The 19,269-nt window shown below is 45.8% G+C and overlaps 1 protein-coding gene across 3 annotated transcripts in view; it reads left to right on the top strand.

Annotated features, from left to right (window-relative positions):
- LOC139574083 (slit homolog 3 protein-like) overlaps positions 1-19,269 on the top strand; it is a 195,694-nt gene that overhangs the window by 109,754 nt on the left and 66,671 nt on the right. For 2 of the 3 annotated variants that reach the window (XM_071398247.1, XM_071398249.1), the window contains exons 5-6: positions 5,994-6,065; positions 12,447-12,518. In XM_071398247.1, the coding sequence (XP_071254348.1) occupies positions 5,994-6,065; positions 12,447-12,518 (144 nt within the window). Of the gene's footprint in view, positions 1-5,993; positions 6,066-12,141; positions 12,252-12,446; positions 12,519-19,269 lie in introns of those variants that run through there. The other variant, XM_071398250.1, reaches the window with a different exon arrangement.

Here is a 19,269-nt window from a genome sequence, read left to right as displayed (position 1 = left end):
TGACCATAGTAGCTCCCCGTCACACAGTCCATCCACCCTTCCACCTGCCTGCGCCATCCCATCATCCCCGTGAAAACACTCCTTCATGCTCCAACCTAATTAAGAGCTACTGTCGTCCTGAAAGCCAATTAGACTTTAAAGCCTTTGGAGGAGGGGAGAAATCCATAGCATTTTTAATTTGTCTCCATTTTTCAAAAGTGGCTGTAAACCAATACCGATACTTCCCAGTCGTTCACTGCAGTCCGAGCACACTGCTGCAGCATCGAGAGAACACACTACTCCTCTCTCTACCCCATCATCACCATTACCCGGGTTGTAAAACACTGAAATATGAGCCACCCACTGTTCAATATGCATTATACTCTTTATATATCTATATTGAATAATGTTACATCTCCCCAGAGAGGGTGAGAGAGCCTGCCTCTTATAACAGAAGAAAATGGGGATTGTGACACAAGAGAGCACACCTCATTGGCGATAGTACCCTAATGGAGACGGGCCTGGCGGGGCCCGCAGTTGCACGGAGTCAGCCGATTCAGCCGCTGAAGACGTCTCGGGTTTCATAAAACAAAAAACGCTCCCCCATCCCCAGCCCCTCTGGGGTCCTCTCTCTACCCCGTTATTGCTGGGGTTTTTTCTCTCTAATGAAAGAAATGAAAGAAAAGTGAAATGTGCATCTCATAAGGCAGGCAGCTTCGTTGGGTCTGGGCTGGGCGTCTGAGGGGAGCGGCGGCCTGGCAGGCGCCTAGACGCTGTCTTAACCCTGTCAGCTCTCGCTAGTGCCAGCCACCGGTAATGTGTCCCGACATCATGGATATGTGAAATCAAACAAATATGCCTCCCTGATACATATACGCTCCCTGCCCCAATCAACCTGGGGCCAAACGGGCCTGCGTGGGTTATATACACTGAGTGTACAAAACATTAGTAACATGATATGACATAGACTGACCAGGTGAATCCAGGTGAAAGCTATGATCCCTTATTGAAGTCACTTGTTAAATCCACTTCAATCAGTGTATGTGAAGGGGAGGAGACAGGTTAATTTGAGACATTGATTGTGTATATGTGCCATTCAGAGGGGGAATGGGCAAGATAAAAGATGTAAGTGCCTTTGAACGGGGTATGGTTGTAGGTGCCAGGTGCACCGGTTTGAGTGTGTCAAGAACTGCAACGCTGCTGGGTTTTTCACGCTCAACAGTTTCCCGCATCTATCACCCAAAGGACATCCAGCCAACTTGACACAACTGTGGGAAGCATTGGAGTCAACATGGGCCAGCATCCCTGTGGAACGCTTTCGACGCCATGTTGAGTCCATGCCCCGACGAATTGAGGCTGTTCTGAGGGCAAAGGCGGGTGCAACTCAATATTAGGAAGGTGTTCCTAATGTTTTGTACACTCAGTGTATGCAATCATATAATGGCTCCTCATGTTACGGAGCTCCCGGTTTATGTTTCCCTGACAGGAAAGAGGGGTGACGGAGGACACCAGTCAGAGTGTTGTGATAAACACTAACGAGCCCTGCAGTGTCTTCCACTCCATTCCATTCCCGCCACTCTAGGTTCACATGTTGAACTGTCTGTCCTCCCTGGAGCTGGGGGTATATGGGAGGAGGGGGTAAATGTAATATAAAAGCAATGGGGGTTGACCTGGTTAGTGTCATTTATTTCAAATGAATAATGTAATCTAATATCAGAGACAGAAATAGCTGGGAGGGAGCCTTTGGTCTCATCCTCATCTCCCATCTTTCCTCCTCCTGCTGCACTGGTACAGTAGGTCACTGGGTGTATCCCAAATTATTTTCTTTTGACCAGAGCGCTATGGGTACAGGAAATAGGGTGCCATTTGGGACGTTGCCACTAACTGTGCCCAGAGAGGGGGTCTGGGCCTGGACTGGATTAGTATGGGCCTGGACTGGATTGGTCTGGGGCCTGCTGGGGTGGGGTGGTGGTGGGCTGGACTGGGATGTGGATGTTGTTTGTGTGGCTCGCAGGCAACAGAAAGCTACTGACGAGCCTAGCTGGAAATGAAATTTGGCATGCAGATAATAGCTCTGCCGAGAGCAACAAGCCCGAGATAGCACACCCCTCCCGTTCTGTTCTGTTTGATAGGTACCCTAGATAGGCAGGTAGCAGACCAGTCAGCGGTATGGAATCAACAACTGGGTGTATATATCCTCTCTTTATGGCAGCATGCCGTAAATAAGGGTTATGAAGAGGGACATATGTCTGTTTTGACTACGGTGGTAAATAATATGATTGGGCCAAGCGTGTTGATGATGGTTGAGGTTTTGAGCCGTTTTCCACTTTCCGTGTATTTCAATTTCAATTGAAATGGTGCTTTTCCTCATCTCACTGTCCCTCTCACTTTCCCTCTCATCTTCAGTGAAGGGAGAGGCCGCGATAACTAAAAATAGAAACCCGAATTGTGTTGCCATGCCATTCATTATTTTTCAGCGTCTGTTGAGAAAATTGAATTGAATAAACTTGGATCACGTTTACCAGTAAATCCCAAACGTCTTTCTCTCTTTGTGTTTATGCAGTGTGTACGCGTGCGTGTGTTTGCCCGCTACGAGGACGGCTCCTCCCTGTAGCGTGCGTAAGATATCCTTGAGTGTGTTGCTAGGCTTTTATCAGTAATATGTTTTTGCGCTGCCAGCTTGTCTGGACATGTGAGGCTTTAATGGAATCAATAGGAGATTTATAGCAGCCATCCTGCGAGTCAGAAAGAGGAGGGTGAAAGGAAAATCAAGTTAACGAAATTTGCAAGCAGATTGTCAGTGTCAGGAGACCGATGCACTCCCGCTCTCCTCCCCCACTCCAAAATGTGTGTGCGCGCGCGTGTGTTTGCTTGTGTTTTTTGTGGATGAGTGTGTTCTGTTTTTGTTTTGTGTGTGTTTGAATAAACACACACGCATGTGTGTGTGTTCCCGCGTGCATGTGTGTTTGAGTGGGTGGGTAGTGTGGATATTACAGTGTTTGTTGTCTGCGTGTCCTTTTAACTCTGAGGCGGGAAGCCAATTTCAGCCAGATGATAGTCTCGTCTCTTTGAAGGTGGAGATCTGACTCACCTAAAATAACATGAGACACTAAGGATACAGACAAAGGATCCATACACCATGTAACAAAGCAGCGTGGCCTGCCAAGCACACGGTGTAATGTGCTGCTCAACAAGGATTGGTGGGCAGATGTTTATCCCAGATTATTAGCGGCAGTATCTCGCCAATATCAAAGAACATTAGCGATGAGATTAAGTAGGCGAGGTCTACATCTGCTCAACAGATAGCAGAACATGTACTATGTTGTATGTTATGTTATCTATATGATTTACATCATACATGTTGCTGTGATGTTTTGGGGAGAACTTATGATGTCCTCCAGAAAGTTGTGGCAGATACATCATTTATGTGGCAGCATATTGTTGATTGTGCTTCCCCATCCCATCCACTTCGCGTGTGTGTGTGTGCGCGAGGGTTTGAGGTTGCTCAAAACCGCAGAGAGCGAGATTGTATTTCATAACGGTTCTTATTTAGCTTGGATGATTTCATTTTTTTCTCTCTGTAGGATGGAGAAAACACAGCCGAGTAAACAAAACAAGAAAACATTTATTAGAACTGGGAAAAGCCGTGGGCTCTCATTCTCTGTCGCGCGTAGAGGACATAATGGACCTGAGGCCCGCCATTCATGAAAAATGTAAACAAAACAGACTAAAAGAAGAATCAAAAATGGGAGAAAGAAAATACAAAATAAAGTATTCTTTTGCATCTATGCCGTCGACGTCAGAGTGAGCGCAATGGGTAAAGCAGTCGGAGGAAATATGCATTCTTACCCAATGTGTCGGAGGTATAAACACGGAATACATTTTCCATCTGTGCTGCATGTTAAAGTGGCTCATTATGAGTTACGCTCGTTCAAATGTTTGCCTTCGTTATACATCGCAGATAGTTTGAGTCAAAGATACACAAAAGCCCATGCTGTTTAGATCAACTCAAGGAGGTAATGGAGATTGTTGCATCTCTTTTCAAACAAAGGCCCTGGCCAAAGAATGCAAGGCTATTGAAAACGTCAGGAACAATAAAGCTGGACTCAGGTTGAAGCTGTATATTAGAACACACTAATTAAGATTTCTGGCACTAATACAACTTGATTGGGCTCCCATTTAATAACATACACCCAATTGTAATTGAAGGTGGGGGGGGGGGGGGGTACCCAATTAATGGTGTTATTATAATATCCTGAGAGGAAATTGCTGGCAATACTCTGGTTAATTCATAATTATAGGCTGCCAGAAGGAAGAAGGAGAGAGGTTAGGTTAGGCCGACCATTGTGTTTGGGGGTCAACTTATTGATCCTGCTGAGTGAGTGAGTGAGTGCTGAGTGAGTGAGTGAGTGAGTGTAGGAGTGAGTGAGTGAGTGAGTGAGTGAGTGAGTGAGTGAGTGAGAGAGAGTGAGAGTGAGAGAGTGAGAGAGAGCATGGGCTGGCAGAATTCCACAGTGTTAAGCTGGAGGTGAAAGAAACTCACACCTGTTTAGGCGAGGTGCTGGCGGGCGGAGTAGAACACTTGAAAAATAAAAGGAGAGCCGCACACTCTAGGAGCTCAGATGCAATCATTTAATAACCTAATAACCAATATTTCGACAGACAAGCTGTCTTCATCAGGGTATAATGACAAACACTGCGGGTCACTAGTTTATATAGTGTCAAAGGACACACACAGGTGTCTGTAATCATATCATTGGTTAATTTACAGATATTAAGAGAACATACAGTAAATGGATAGCATACGATCATAGATACAATTTGGCTATATAGGTCTATGAACATTTACAATAGCAAAATCACAATTATCACAAGAATGGCTTCAGATCAAAGTCTACGTTGAGACCGAACGGAGCAGGTGTCTTTAAATTAGAGATCCAGGCAACCTCTCGTTTTAACAATAAATTGTTGAGGTCACCCCCTCTCCTTGGGGAGGGTGACGTGTTCGATGCCGAACGAAATCGAGTGGTTCGCTTCCAAAAAGTGTGTACTGTACGTCGAGTTTTTGCACCTAATGGTGCTGCGATGCTCCGAGACTCGTACTTTTAATTCGCGCCTCGTTTTACCCACATCATTTTTACCACAAGGACAAGTTGTAAGATAAATAACTGCCTTAGTGGAGCAGTCGGGTTAAGCCCACCGGTGGTCTCTCTCTGTTATGTGGAGCAGACATGACTGGGAGACAGACACCCTGATTATCCCCCCAGATATTCCATATCTCATTTGTTTCCTCCCTGCCCAGTAATTGCATTTTGCTTTTCAAAATGATGTTTGCCCGACAAGCATCTACAAACAAACAAGCTTAATAAAGTTAAGCAAAACCATTGTGACATGTCCAAAATCATCTGGCTCATGACCGAATGCATAGAGGGAGAAGGAAAACTGTCAGGATTATAATGTGCTGCCGTGTCTTAGTTTGCGTGTGTTCTTTTTCTCTATCATGCGTTCTCAAGTTACTCAAACCCAATGTGATTGCTTCATTTCTCCTGGAGAATAATGGAACCCTATTGAAGGGTTCTTCTACTTGAGATAAAAATGTTGAAATGTTTTACATTAAAAACGTACACACACATATGTATCCCCAACACACACACACACACACACACACACACACACACACACACACACACACACACACACACACACACACACACACACACACACACACACACACACACACACACACACACAAAAACACACAGAAGAGGGAGAGAGAGGGGGATCTGAGAGGGCAGGAAGAGAGGAAAGGGAAGATATGACATTTATGGTTTGTAGAACAATTTGATTTTAGACTTCAAAGGGATGGCTATCATTACTCCTCAGCAGAACGCCGGAGCCCCAGAATGCTCCAAAATGCCCATATGTTCTTAACCGCTTCGCCTCTCTGAAATGTGAGTTGGGCCTTCAAACAACCCCCTAACATTTCATCTTCGTCTTTATCTTGTGTTCCCCAGAGACCTCAGTGAGAACCAGATCCAGGCGGTTCCTCGTAAGGCTTTCCGTGGGATCACAACTGTCAAAAACCTGTAAGTAGCCACACTCCATCCTCCTCTATCTTCCGTATATAGAAAGCACTTTAACAAGCACCTGGCGTGGCTTCTCTGTGAAAAACAAGTGTGGAAAAAGTTATTTGGCAGAGGTAGATGGGTTCAGGTCTGTTGGAACAATTATCTAGTCTCCCGTCCGATCATTCATTCATTCATTCGTTCGTTCATTCATTAATTCATTCGTCCATTCATTTATTCATGCATTGATTCATGAGATTCTAATAACTAACACCACAGTTAATACACTGACAAATGTATTCCTCCTGCTTAGGGAATTACAACCCAGGTTGTCAACAAGCCACAGTAAGATGGCCTTCTGTTTTCATTTCGTTGACAGGATTCACCCACATGGTTACCTCAGTTCAGTATTAGTGGTGAGATGCTGCTTCTGATTTGCATGGAGTCTGATGATATTATGATTTTTTTTAAACACGCCCTATCTCCAGACCAGAGCCCGTTGTACGCCAACGTACGCTTCCCCACACATGTTGCCGGGCGATGGTTTTGGGCAGAATATCAGAGAGAAAGAGAAAGCAATTCCCAGCCAATGGCCGCCATTCGTCGCCCAGAACAATAAACATTGCATTCCCCAAAACTCAGCCCCAAATCAGACAATCAGAGGAGGGCTTATCGATGATTCACTGCAATTAATAGAGAGACGTGTTGTTGAGTTTAGGCTTAATGGGCCGACCACTGTGTTTGGAGCTAAGGATCACCACTAGTATGTAAATCAGCCAGGTTCGGTCTGTTCCTTTTCCCAGGGTTGGGTTGTAAGTCAGTTCTGGGTGGTTTCCTCCACTATCCGATCATCATCATCATCCACTTTCCCTTTCACGTGATAGGCTGCGTCCCAACAGGCACCATATTCCCAATAGTGCACTACTTTTGACCAGAGCCCTATGGGGGAATAGGGTGCCTTTTTTGGCACGTATCCATAGAACGAAACCTGGCTTCTCTTTCTATATAAACTCCCTCTCAGTGTTGCCGGGCTGAACTGAGGTGCCTTTTTGAACCAGACCCTTTGGTTATCTTTATGAGAATGCAGCTGCATGTTGTTTTAAAGACTGACAGGAACCCACTCAGGTCCCCCCCATCGAGAGAGAGAGAGAGAGAGAGAGAGAGAGAGAGAGAGAGAGAGAGAGAGAGAGAGAGAGAGAGAGAGAGAGAGAGAGAGAGAGAGAGAGAGAGAGAGAGAGAGAGAGAGAGAGAGAGAGAGAGAGAGAGAGAGAGAGAATAAAGGACAGACCGGAGTCAGCTGGCCTCCATTACCTACCAGATCTCCTGTCCCTGCCTGTGGCGCTATAGATAATCTGCAATCCACCAGATAAACAGAGCCACACAGTGCTTTCTATTCCGAAAGAGAGTGTGATAAAGTAAGGCATCTCCTTTAAGGACATGAGTCAGAGAGGTTCATGTTATGCACTGCGCTGCGTGGAGGAGCGACAGTCAGCCAGGTTGGCTTTAAAGCTCGGGGCAGAGTAATTGTGTTTGAAAATAAGTGGAGTGCCTGTCTGTTTGTGTTAGGGCACCGCTGCCACTCAATGAGGCTCCCCTCCACCGCCCTCTGCCCCTCCCCCTCTCAGATTCAGTTAACAGAGTGTCACTCACAGCTCCCTCCCCCCACTCTGACCCTGGCCAGATGAGACCCCCCACCCCCCCTCTCTCTCTCCTCACTCATCTCCACAGGTCAACGTGTGTGAGAGGTGCCCCTCCATCTCCCTGTGTTACCCCCCCCCCAACCAAAAAAAACCACACTCCGTTCCCTGAAACGGTTGATGAATGGAGAGCGAGCTGCTCATTACTCATCAAAGAGAGCGAGAGAGAGAGAGAGAGGAGTGAAAGAGATGAGTAAAAGAGAAAGGAGAGAGGGACTGGCAATCACAGCAGCCTCGTCGCCGGGTTGGAGCATTTAGCACAGTCCTTCAGCTGTTTGCAGAGCGCACAGGAGACAGGGAGGAAGGGAGACAGTGACTGGTTGCCTGAGACTCTTTAGTAACCCCCATCCGTCACCCCCCCCCCCCCCCACCCCCCCCCACCCCCCTCCCAATCCTCCTCAGGCTCCTCCGCCCCAGCCCCAGCACAGCACAGCAAGGTGACTCCTGATTTAATTGCCGAAACAGTCCAACCCTCCATTTTCCTCCCAAAGTAAAACCCTGACAGGTCCCAGTTGGCCCGTGCATTGATTTTCTCATATGCTCTCCCCTCTTTCTCCTAATGCCCTCCTTTTGTACTGCGCTACAGAAGTAGGGACACACCGCTCTCCCCACACTCGTAATCCCAACCCTGATATCCTGGAGAAAGCTTTATTGGCTACTGAAAACTGGAGTGACATTAATTTCCCTCAGCTATCAGATTGCCTTTATTTTCCTTTAAAAAAAAAAACTGCCAAGAAACTGGCAGAGGTTGTTACTCTAATCTGCTCTCTCAACAAATGAGACAAATTTGTCACAAATCTGTATATGTCAGAGCAGACAGGATCTTTATCTGGGGTTTCTGGGCCTGCCGCCCTTGGCTGGCTTCAGTTAAGTGTCAGCTCGACACACACACGCTGCTGACTGACTTCTGTATCCGTCTATCCGACACACAATCGGCCAATCCACAGTGTTGTCAATCAGCAACAAAATGGCTGCCCACTGTAGGTCTTATAAGGTTATCTGCACATAACATAGACATTATGTTGCGATAGTGGCAGTATAGAGAGTTCTGTCAGCCAGCAAACCAAACCTCCACTGGGCTGGGCTGACAGTGAGTTATTGCCATATATGAGACCAGTGCATTGACATCCCTCTGGTTCTAAACACTGCGGCCTCACTAATGCTATATCAACTAAATGCAAGGTGTGATTGAGAGTCCAGCTCTGCAGCTGGTTGGGGAAACAATGCATGTGCATAACTCATAACCCACCCCACCCTCCACCTCTGTCTTTCACTCCATGTTCCCCTACCCAGAATGCTGTGTCCGCAGCTCGCCGACTGCTTCTGGCGCAGCTTACCTGACCGCGCCACCACACAACACTATAAGCACCGCGGGCACACTTGTACCGCTGTACCCAGGCCTCTGCCCACTGAACCACGCTACGGACACCAACACACAGCTGCAACGCACAGCTCCTAGACTACTGGGCTCTCACATACAGAAGGGTTCTGCAGTGTCCCCTTTGTCCAAGTACACACAGTATTAGTAGAGAGAGTCTTTAGGCCTTGCGTCCACGTCCATCTACAGAAGGACACTGGCTAGCCACTGTCTGTGCTGCCCTCTAGCTGTGCTAATCAGGACACGGTAGCTAGCTGTGGATTGGCTGTGTGATTTATCTCCATCTTTCCATCCCTTCCTCCTGAAGCCGTTCAGTCTCTCAGTCACCCCAGCCCAGTGACAGCGGAGTAGCCTCTATAAGGCTGTGTCCCGAATGGCACCCTATTCCCTGAACTATATAGAGAATAGGGTGCCATTTTGCGATGGCGCCCCTGTCTGTTAGGGACTCCAGCTCCGGCCAGCCGCCCTCCACCGCGCTCCCCGCTCCCTCCACCACAGAGACGGATCCTCTCATTCACTTCCTGTTGTCTTAGCTGATGAACGTCGATCAACCGGGTCCCCAAATGAATTGGGAGGTTTGTGACTGCTGGTTTAGCATCCTGCTCCATCCTTCCCCGTGACAGATGAATAGGGCTGGTCTGAGTGGGTCGGTACTGTTAAGGACTGCTCCCCTCTCCCTCTCTTTCCCTCTCTCTCTCTACTCTCTCTCTGTATCTCTCTTTCCCTCTCTCTCTCTACTCTCTCTCTGTATCTCTCTTTCCCTCTCTCTCTCTACACTCTCTCTCTCTCTCTCCCTCTCTCTCTACTCTCTCTCTGGATCTCTCTCCCCCCCCCTCTCTCTCTGTCTCTGTCTCTGTCTCTGTCTCTGTCTCTGTCTCTCTCTCTCTCTCTCTCTCTCTCTCTCTCTCTCTCTCTCTCTCTCTCTCTCTCTCTCTCTCTCTCTCTCTCTCTCTCTCTCTCTCTCTTTATCTCTCTCTCTACTCTCTCTCTCTCTGTATCTCACTCCCTCTATCTCTCTCTCTCTCTCTCTCTCTCTGTCTCTGTCTCTGTCTCTGTCTCTGTCTCTGTCTCTGTCCCTGTCTCTGTCTCTGCCTCTCTCTCTCTGTACCTCTCTCTCCCTCTCGCTCTATCTATCTCTCTCTCGATCTCTCTACTCTCTCACTCTCTCTCTCTCTGTATCTCACTCTCTCACTCTCTCTACTCTCTCTCTCTCTCTCTCTCTCTCTCTGTATCTCTCTCTATCTCTCTACTCTCTCACTCTCTCTCTCTGTATCTCTCTCTCTCTCTCTCAACTCCCTCGCTCTCTCTCTCTACTCTCTCTCTGTATCTCTCTCCTCTTTTCAAATTCCTCCATATGGGGCTGGGAATGCAGAAGCATCAAACTGCCAATACTGCTTATGACTGGGATGATTAAAGGCCAACGTAATTAGATGGAAGGAAATAAAATGTGGTACTCTCATTCCCCCCACATAACACCCATTACACATACACACGTAATGTGTACGCACACACACACACACACACACACACATAGCTATCCTCCCGCCCTATACTGTACATGGGATTGATAGTGGCCCTACGATCCCTCGAAGGGAGCCAAGTTCACTAAGCTGTCAGACAACAGAAATAATCTCTCATGATACGATGATTGTTTAGAGCCTAGAGAGTGCAAGCTGAGCAGAGCCAGGCATTGTACTCAGTACGCCTTCAAGATGTTTCCTAAAATGGAAACTAGAGGTAAAGGGTCGAAAGAACAAAAAAAGCTTTGATCATGGTATCCTCCTCCCTTTAGGTTTGTCAGGTTTCACATGATAGAAGGCACAGTGGCGCCGAAACGTTGGTGCGTTACCCAGTAAACGACACCGAGTTTATGGCGTTGCGACTCTCTTTATTTATACAGGTCACATGATACTCATTTACTAATTATGAACTTATTTCAAAGACATTTTTATCATGAAGTTAGACGAAGCTTGACAAGCACGCTTCCAATGTGTCGTTTGTATGTACTGTGCCACACCATTACTTGTTTCCATCCTACACAGATGGTCGTTTTCATTGTGAATATTTCACTCGGAATGTTTTATACCCAAGTGTGAAGGAATAATCTCATAGGAGGCGTCAACCCACAATCTGTCGGCAGACGTTGTAATTCAACATGTTACCTATTTCATTTCCTCTCTTGGGGGGGACGCTTTCCAAATGGATGTATTGTCTCCTCGGCTAAGAGATAAGGACCAGACAGGAAACAGATGCTTTACTAGAGGAGAGTCAAGGGAAGAGAAGAAAAGAGAAGATAGAAAGCAAAGTAAAAAAGGATTAGGGATGGAGAGATTGGGGAAGAGAAGGAGATGGGTCTAGGAAGAGGAGATTAGAGGAGGGAGATATGGTATTTTTTATAGCCTAGAGCAGAAGATGCATAGGCTGTGTACGTAACAGGTTAAATGTCACAGAGGCTTTTTGGAGTCTGGATAAACGGTCTGGGAGAGTGTTCTAAATGTCTGCCCTTTGTGGTGCCTTGTCTTCCATCCATCTCCTTTTTGGGGGGCAGAGAGAGGAGAGAGGAAGGGTGGAGAGATGGGGGTTGGGGGGGGACTGCATACTTAGGCCTGCAAATTAAAGTAAAAGGAAAAGAAGGAAGAGGAATGAGTGCTCTGAGCATTGGGAGTCCGGGCTGATTTACGAACCCTCTCCTTTAATTAAATTGTTTCAGTGACAGAGCCGGTAAAAGCTCGTAATGGATTGGCTGCTCTAATGTAATGAAATTACTCCCTTTCTGACTTTCAAAAAATAGAAAGGTAGAGGGGTGGGAGGAGTGGGAGAACAGGAGGGGGGGGAGGGAGAAAATGCAATTAATATTTACAGAGAGTTGACAGACGGGGTGGGCTGTATGCTTTAGCCAGCCTCCTGTTCACTCTCCTTCTGTCTGTCTCTCTCTCTTTCGCTTTCTCTCTCTCTCGCTCTCTCTCTCTCTCAAACTCCCCTCCTCCCTCTTTCTCTCTCTCTCTCTCTCTCTTTCTCTCCTTCTCCTCCACTCACGGGGCAGCGTAGAGAGTGAGGTGATAGGCTGCAGCCAGACAGGCCACTTTAGCCAGCTGGTCCTTTCCTAACCTGGCAGGCTGCAGTGAGACAGAGGTGAGAGCTGAGATCTGAGTGTGTGCTGTGCGCTGCCTGGCGATAGCCTACTTACCACCAGTCCACCCCAGCCAAACTCATCCCCAGCCACCGGCACTCTTCCTGCAGCCCTCACCTCCAGCAGCCCCCTCCACCCTCCGCCTCCACGCCTGCAGACAGACCTGCCGCTGACTCCTGTCTCTAATCTCTCCTCAGGCAACTGGACAGCAACCACATCAGCTGTATCGAAGATGGAGCCTTCCGAGCCCTGCGCGATCTGGAGATACTGTGAGTCCCCCTTCTCCTCTTACCCTTCCTCCTCTCCCCTCATCTGCAGGGACATCTCCTGCTCTTCCCTCTTCTTTTCCCTTTTTTTCCCCCCTCTCGCTATCTCTCTATCTTCCCGTGTTTTCTGTTGAATGTCCTCCAAGGGCAAAGTGTGTTGCATGTGAAGTTGCGTAGGCGCAGCGTACCTACCTGTGCATGCTGCCAGCGGCAGCAGGGATAGTGTCGTCCTCCTGACGTGTTAGTCTGCCTGTCCGCCTGCCTTCTGTTTCTCCGTATCGACTGTGTGGCCGCGGTTTTGCACAGGCTCATTTGTCATTCAGTGCTGCATTGTGACATCAAGCTGCTAGCCAGTGCCTTGCAAGGTGTCTTATTTTGTTTGTCACTTTTCAAAGCGTCCTCTGTCCGTGCACTGTTGCCTGTTTCTACGGTTGTCTGCTGTGGTGTAATATAGGCATGTCTAGGGATTCCAAAACATGCAGAACCTTGTCAGGGAATAGTGTAATGCATTGTAACAACTCTGTCGAAAAACTATAGGCTTAGCGTGTGTCCTCTGTCGTAGTGTAAAAGCTTTAAACTAGACACAGTACTTGGCCTGACAGACACTGTTGCATTTGGCTGGTGAGCTGCTGCTATACTGTAGCACAGTGTCTGAAACTCTTCCCTGAGGCTGAGGGTGTTACTGGGCTGGTCTGAGTGCCAGGGGAGGGAAGTACATGCCCCTGCAGCCCCCCCAGGCTGTTACGTCCTGGTGCAGAGGGATTCACTGGAGGTACCTCCAGCCCTAGCACAGTGAAGATAGCCCAGTCAGCACTACTAAGGATATGATAGGACAGAACAGGACAATATTGCTGGGGGAGAAAGACATTTCCCAGATACTAGCCCATCCATCAGCTCATTGGCAGGGCACTAAATGCAGTTGTCATCCCCCCTGTTAGAGCAGGGCTCATTTTGTGACCAAGAGAGACATACAGTCAAGTCTCACTCGCCGGCATTACAGAAAACCTGCAAAAAAAGCTGGTTGGTTTGTTAACATTACTTGAGGTTTCATATTAGGGCTGTGCTCAAAGGCAGTGCAGAATATGTTTGAATGAAGGATAGTAATTCTGCTGCTGGACTGGCTGTTCATTCTAAACGTCCTCCTCCCTCTGCCCTGCCTTGGCTCATAGAGCAGCTAGCGATGGTTTCATGACCACAGCACAAAATGGCACGATGGAGATGAGATGGCGTTAGTCGGCCGAGCAGACCAGACATAAAAGTCAGCGTGTGTGGATTCAATTTTCATGAACAATACTGCACCTTAATCGTGCTCGACCACAGCCCATGACGAAGCGGACGTCAGTGGAGAATGTGAAGATGTAAATACAAGTTGTTTAAAGATGATAATTCGCCCATATGTCCATGCAGCTGAAACTGAGATGATATATGCCGTATATCAACTGAGATGATATATGCCGTATGCCTACTTTTTTTGTTCAGTGGGCATTACGAATACTCACTTCTTAATCCCCACTGATGCGTACCAAAGTAGTAACTACACTCAAAAATCGAAATGTCTTCGATTTTTCCCAGATCACAAAAGTGGTCTCCTGATGTGGTTTAAGCATTGTTGTGGACTTAGAACATAAAATGTTGTTGTTTTCATAAAAAAATTTAAAAGTGTGAAACCTGTGGATTTCTGATTCAGTTGATAGCCTAATTGATCTATTTCAATAGTAGGCCTACTATTAGCTTGCTAGCACGGTACGGCTTGGGTTGGCATGAATGTGAAAGACCAGAATGGGATTTATCATTTTAGAATACATGTCACTGTTTCTCATATAATTTTTCACACAGGGCGCCATTCCTTCGCCGGGCAGGCCGTTTTGGGGATTTTTTTGTCAAAGTTTGAGTATACCCACTTCTCCAGGAACCACTACAACACTGATTGGACTGGAGCACTAGGCATTGATTGCCTTCATTTTAATTAGGTTATGCGCTCTTGGTAGATTAGGCTTTTTCTTTGAGCAATTTTCTCTGTTTTAGAATAAAACAAAGTGTTCGATTTTATGGCAGCGTACCTACAAATGTAGGATCTTAATTTGAGCCCATTTGCTACAGCAGGAAAATAATGCTGCAGCAACAGGAAATGTGAATTATTATGTGGATTATAATTAATGGACTTTTTTTTTAGTTGCGCAATGCATTTTTCATTAGCGCAAATCAAGTCTGACATTTCAAAGTGGAAATTACACATTTTAGAAGCCTTTTTAAACCTAAAATACACTGCAAGTGCAGGAAGATTCTCCTCAACAAAAGAGTGATCAAATTAAGATCATACATCCGTAACACATTTTCTGAATAGATACAGTAAGTTCAGCGGTATCCAGCTTTTCATATTGTCTTACTGTCCTTCTCTTATCCCTGGATTTACGGTATTACTGGCATAGCACACAAGGTGGCGCTAAAAATGCAAGAAAAGCCCAAAGGCCCTCTATTACAAGAATGCTAACAAAAGTAGTGCAAACTAATAGCAAAATCATGTAGATGCTGTTAGCTAAATGCTAACTAGCGAAAAAACGAACATAAACGAATTGCAAAGACAAGCAAATCCAGCTCCTACAAGCATAGTTAGTAGCTACCGAATGTCATTTTCGTCGAGTGTGGACATTTACAAGCGAAAGTGAACGAGAGAAATTGTGCAAATGAACGAAGTTGTGATGCATGCTTTTCTGAAAGAAGAGCAGGATGTGCACACGGAGCAGAGGGGAGAAGAACAAAGGAGAAAAAAATGCAAGTAGGAAGCACAGGGAAGAAAATGGCAGCTGTACAGACAACTCATCCAGAGCTCTTTGACTTCTGACGGCAAACATTTAGTAGTGAATTGCACGACAGAGACTCGCTGATAGATATAGAACGCTATGGACTCATCAGCTCCCGCCGTCTCCCGTTGTGCTATTTACAAACAGGCACGTGACTGGCTCAACTGTTCTGGGGAACTTCATAATGGTAAGCTTCATAATGGTAAATAACAGGTGAAATGAAGAACGCAATCTGCTTTAACTCCTAACGTGTATTGCACAAGTTGACTGCAGGTTTTAACTTAAAATGTAGCTTCAAATATGACAATTTATTGAAAAACTTCAAATAAATAGTTTTGACGGTATTGAAAAACCATCCCGTGGCTTTTTCCATGTACTCCGGTATACGGTATATACCGTACCAGAAGGCATCTTCATGTTCAGGCCTTTATCTATTGCCCAGTGTAACAGTGTAGAATTGAAATTACAATTGGTTCTTGTTCATGGTGCAGAAGATGCACCACCTCTCCTGATAGCCAGTGTATTTCAGTGTATTTGTACTCGTGCCATCTTCAAGCCTTTGAATTGAACTCATAGATGAGATCCTCTCTCTTTCATGTGATTCGATCAAAGGGTATCACTGCACTAAAACTCTACCTTACTGGGTATCTTTTATTTATTCTTCTATTAGATCTGGCATGGGAACTATCGGTGCCTTCTAAGAGCCTGTGGTAAAGAGGGAAAAGCAAAGATAATGTATTATTGACGTAACAAATTTCTCCATGACCAGCCATGTTTGTTCCACATTGTCAGACCACCATGTTTTTACAAAGTATTTTGGAGAACAACATTGTTTAAAAAAAAAAAAAAAAAAAATGAAATATGTTGGTATGTCTTTTGTCCAGGAGGGAAAAACCCCAAAAAGAAAATTGGGAATTTTACAGTATGTAAATAGAAACTGGTTGATGAAATGAATTTACACTCACAGTCAGATGAGTTTATTGAAGCTGTCAAGAAAAATGACAGTTTTATAGGTGCTCCTTTGTAGTTTGATCTCAAGAAAACATTGTGTCCAATTACCCCTCTTAAAAAACAGAAATTGGGGTGGTCGACACATGTGATGTTTCCACTCACAATGATCGTTAAACTTTTTTTTTTTTTTTAAAGAGCATCATCTGACTTTAGATATAAACAAGTCATTTCAAAGACCTCATTCTTATTGATGCATGGGTGGCTGAGAAATCTCTCTGATCATAGAAAACAACCAACACAAAAGACCCTGCCTATTTCTCCCGAGAATAATTCCTTACACAATCACGTCAGCTTTGTGTTAGATGTTAAGCATTCCCCCAAGTTGCTAATGAATAAGAGCTGATTTAGTGGAGGACTAAATAGGCCTCCATAATGAGTGCAGCTCTGTGACTTCGAATGACTGAATACAGTTTAACGCCTGCCAAGCAACACAAAATAAATGATTGGCTCTTTCTGGTGATGAATTGTAATTTGGATTTAACATAAATGTGCTAATGACTGAACTAATGACTTCAAAGCTATCTCGGACATTTTCTTATATTGGGCATGCCTTGCATCTCAATGAGATGGAGAAAAGGGCTGGAGCCAGGAGAGCACACTGCATGGTGGGCCAACATACAGCTGGGTGGATGGGTGGAGGGGATGGACAGGCTAATGTGCCACTGATTCTTTGATGATTATTCACTGGACGGTTTCTGCTCTTAGGACATTTGATTTGAATAAATGCAGCTTTCATGTCAAGATGTCCTTGAAGATACTTGTCCAATGTAAGTTTCACAAGGCAAATTAATTGTTAATTAATTGTGTAAAACCACACATTTTATTGGATTGTTAACAATCAAAATACTAGCATTGTATTAGAACACTGGTCCAGCAAATATTACCCTCAATTAACTGGTGGTGAATATGGCTTATAATGTCTTAACTGAGAGAGTCAAATTTGATTATACTTGTGAAAACTATTATGATAAAAAATATGACTTACAATATTTTAGAAATTAAACTGTCAGACATGTTATTTGTACATTATTTTCTTGGTTATAACGTTTACATCATTTGTTAAATCGGTCCTTTAGCCGTTACAAATCTATACAAGTCTGATATGCTCTTTGAAAAGCCAAAGAGCGTTTCAGACTTGCCCGCAGGTCGTGTTTGGAAACCCCTATGTTCTTACCAGTGTGGTGCCTGGCCATCTTCCATCTTCCCCTCTCCTGCTGCACTCTCCAGAGCAGAGGGGCCGCTGCATATTTAATGACCACTTTTTGTACAGAAAATTCTGGCTCTCAATGAACGCTACTCTCTTTTTTTTTTTTGTGCCGACCTACCGGGCTCTGTAATTTTTTTATGAGGAATGGAAGTGCCGCTGAGACATTTCCATGCTAGGTATCTCAAGGTGACTTTCACCTCATCACGCATTGATAAGAAGAGGGAGGGACCAAGTTTTCACATTACCACAAACGACCTCCCCCCTCCTCCATCTCCTTCCGCCCTGCCAAACACTGTCATTTGTCAATCTGTGCCCTCTGCATTTCCCTGACTTTTTTGACAGGGACCTCCGTGTTCCAGCTAGAGTGATTTAGTTAGTTCATAACCATCTGAATGGGGACATAGACTCCCCTCACTTTATGTCAACACTGATTCACCAGGCTTGTTTGATACTGCATTCTCTTCTATTACTGTAATTTTTGCTGTTCTTTTATTTTGAGGTTACAGATGCCCTCTTTAATATGAGTAGACTTGAATGATGTTTTGGACCCGCTGGTGAGTGGTAAGCACCTCTCTCACACGAAGACCCAAGGCTCGCCAAAATACACCAACCAGGGGGGACACCCACCCCCACCACCCCTCCACCCCTGCCTTGTTGCCTACTGCCGTTGGAGTTGACTCGGTGTCGTTTATTTGAACTGTTGAAAGTGCATTGTTGGACCTGGTTGTGATGTGACTGTGGAGAACCAGACTGAAGGGATGCTGTATGGTGAGAGTGTTAGCGGGTGAGGCGGAGTAGTACTGTTACGTTATATGCAGTGCGGCTCATTTGCTCCGAGCTGTGGTGATCACAAGAAACTATCGCATTTCTGTGGCTGCATTTTGGTTCCAGAGCCGTCTAGGGCGAGACGCGTGGGTGTTTGATCGAAACCTAAAGGCATTGGTTCAGAAAAATATTTTTTTATATACAGGGACCGGGTCAAAAATATTATGTTTTTGCTATTCAGTGCTTTTGGTTTGGCTGGCCTTTACCTGGTATTTAAGTCAGTCAGCTGTACCTTGGCCAGGCGATCGTTGACGTTTCCAGGGAATTGATGTGACCTGACCTAGCCTCAGTCTCCTTGCCCCTCGGTCTGTATCCTCTCTGACCTCACTTCTATGTCATAAACACTGCTGATGATTCCTCTTGATTAATGCCTTTCTGTGGCTAGAGAGACGGAGGCCCAGTTGTAGCTCACTGAGGAGCACATAACCCAGCGAGAGAGAGATGGAGAGAGAGAGCGAGAGAGGGGTAGAGAGGGAGACAGAGAGATTGAGTATAAAGAGCGAGAGAGAGAGAGAGAGAGAGAGAGAGAGGGGTAGATGGATAGAGGGATAGAGAGAGAGAGAAGAGACTGTCAGGGGCTGAGTCTTCTGTGTGAATCAGATATTCCATGCATTTATAATCCCCAACACCAGTGTGCCTCCCAAAGGACAAATCAGTCTTTACCTCAGTATGGTCTGATTGAAAGGTTGCCTTCAGCCAATAGAATAGTCTTTATGAGTCAGATAGCAGGCAGAGAAAGAGAGATGGAGATAGAGATGGAGAGCGAGAGAGTAAGAGAGAGAGAGGGTAAGTGAGAGGGAGAGAAGGGGGGGGGGGGTTGACGAATGAGAGGGGGGGCTGTCATTAGCTCGCAAACAGCACTTTCAAGCACAGGAAATTGCCTTGCCACCAGACGTGGCCCCTTACGATA

This window comes from Salvelinus alpinus, chromosome 4 (assembly GCF_045679555.1).
Source record: "Salvelinus alpinus chromosome 4, SLU_Salpinus.1, whole genome shotgun sequence".
NCBI lineage: Eukaryota > Metazoa > Chordata > Actinopteri > Salmoniformes > Salmonidae > Salvelinus > Salvelinus alpinus.
Note: the sequence above shows the minus strand (reverse complement) of the source record. Positions and strands in the feature narration are given on the sequence as shown.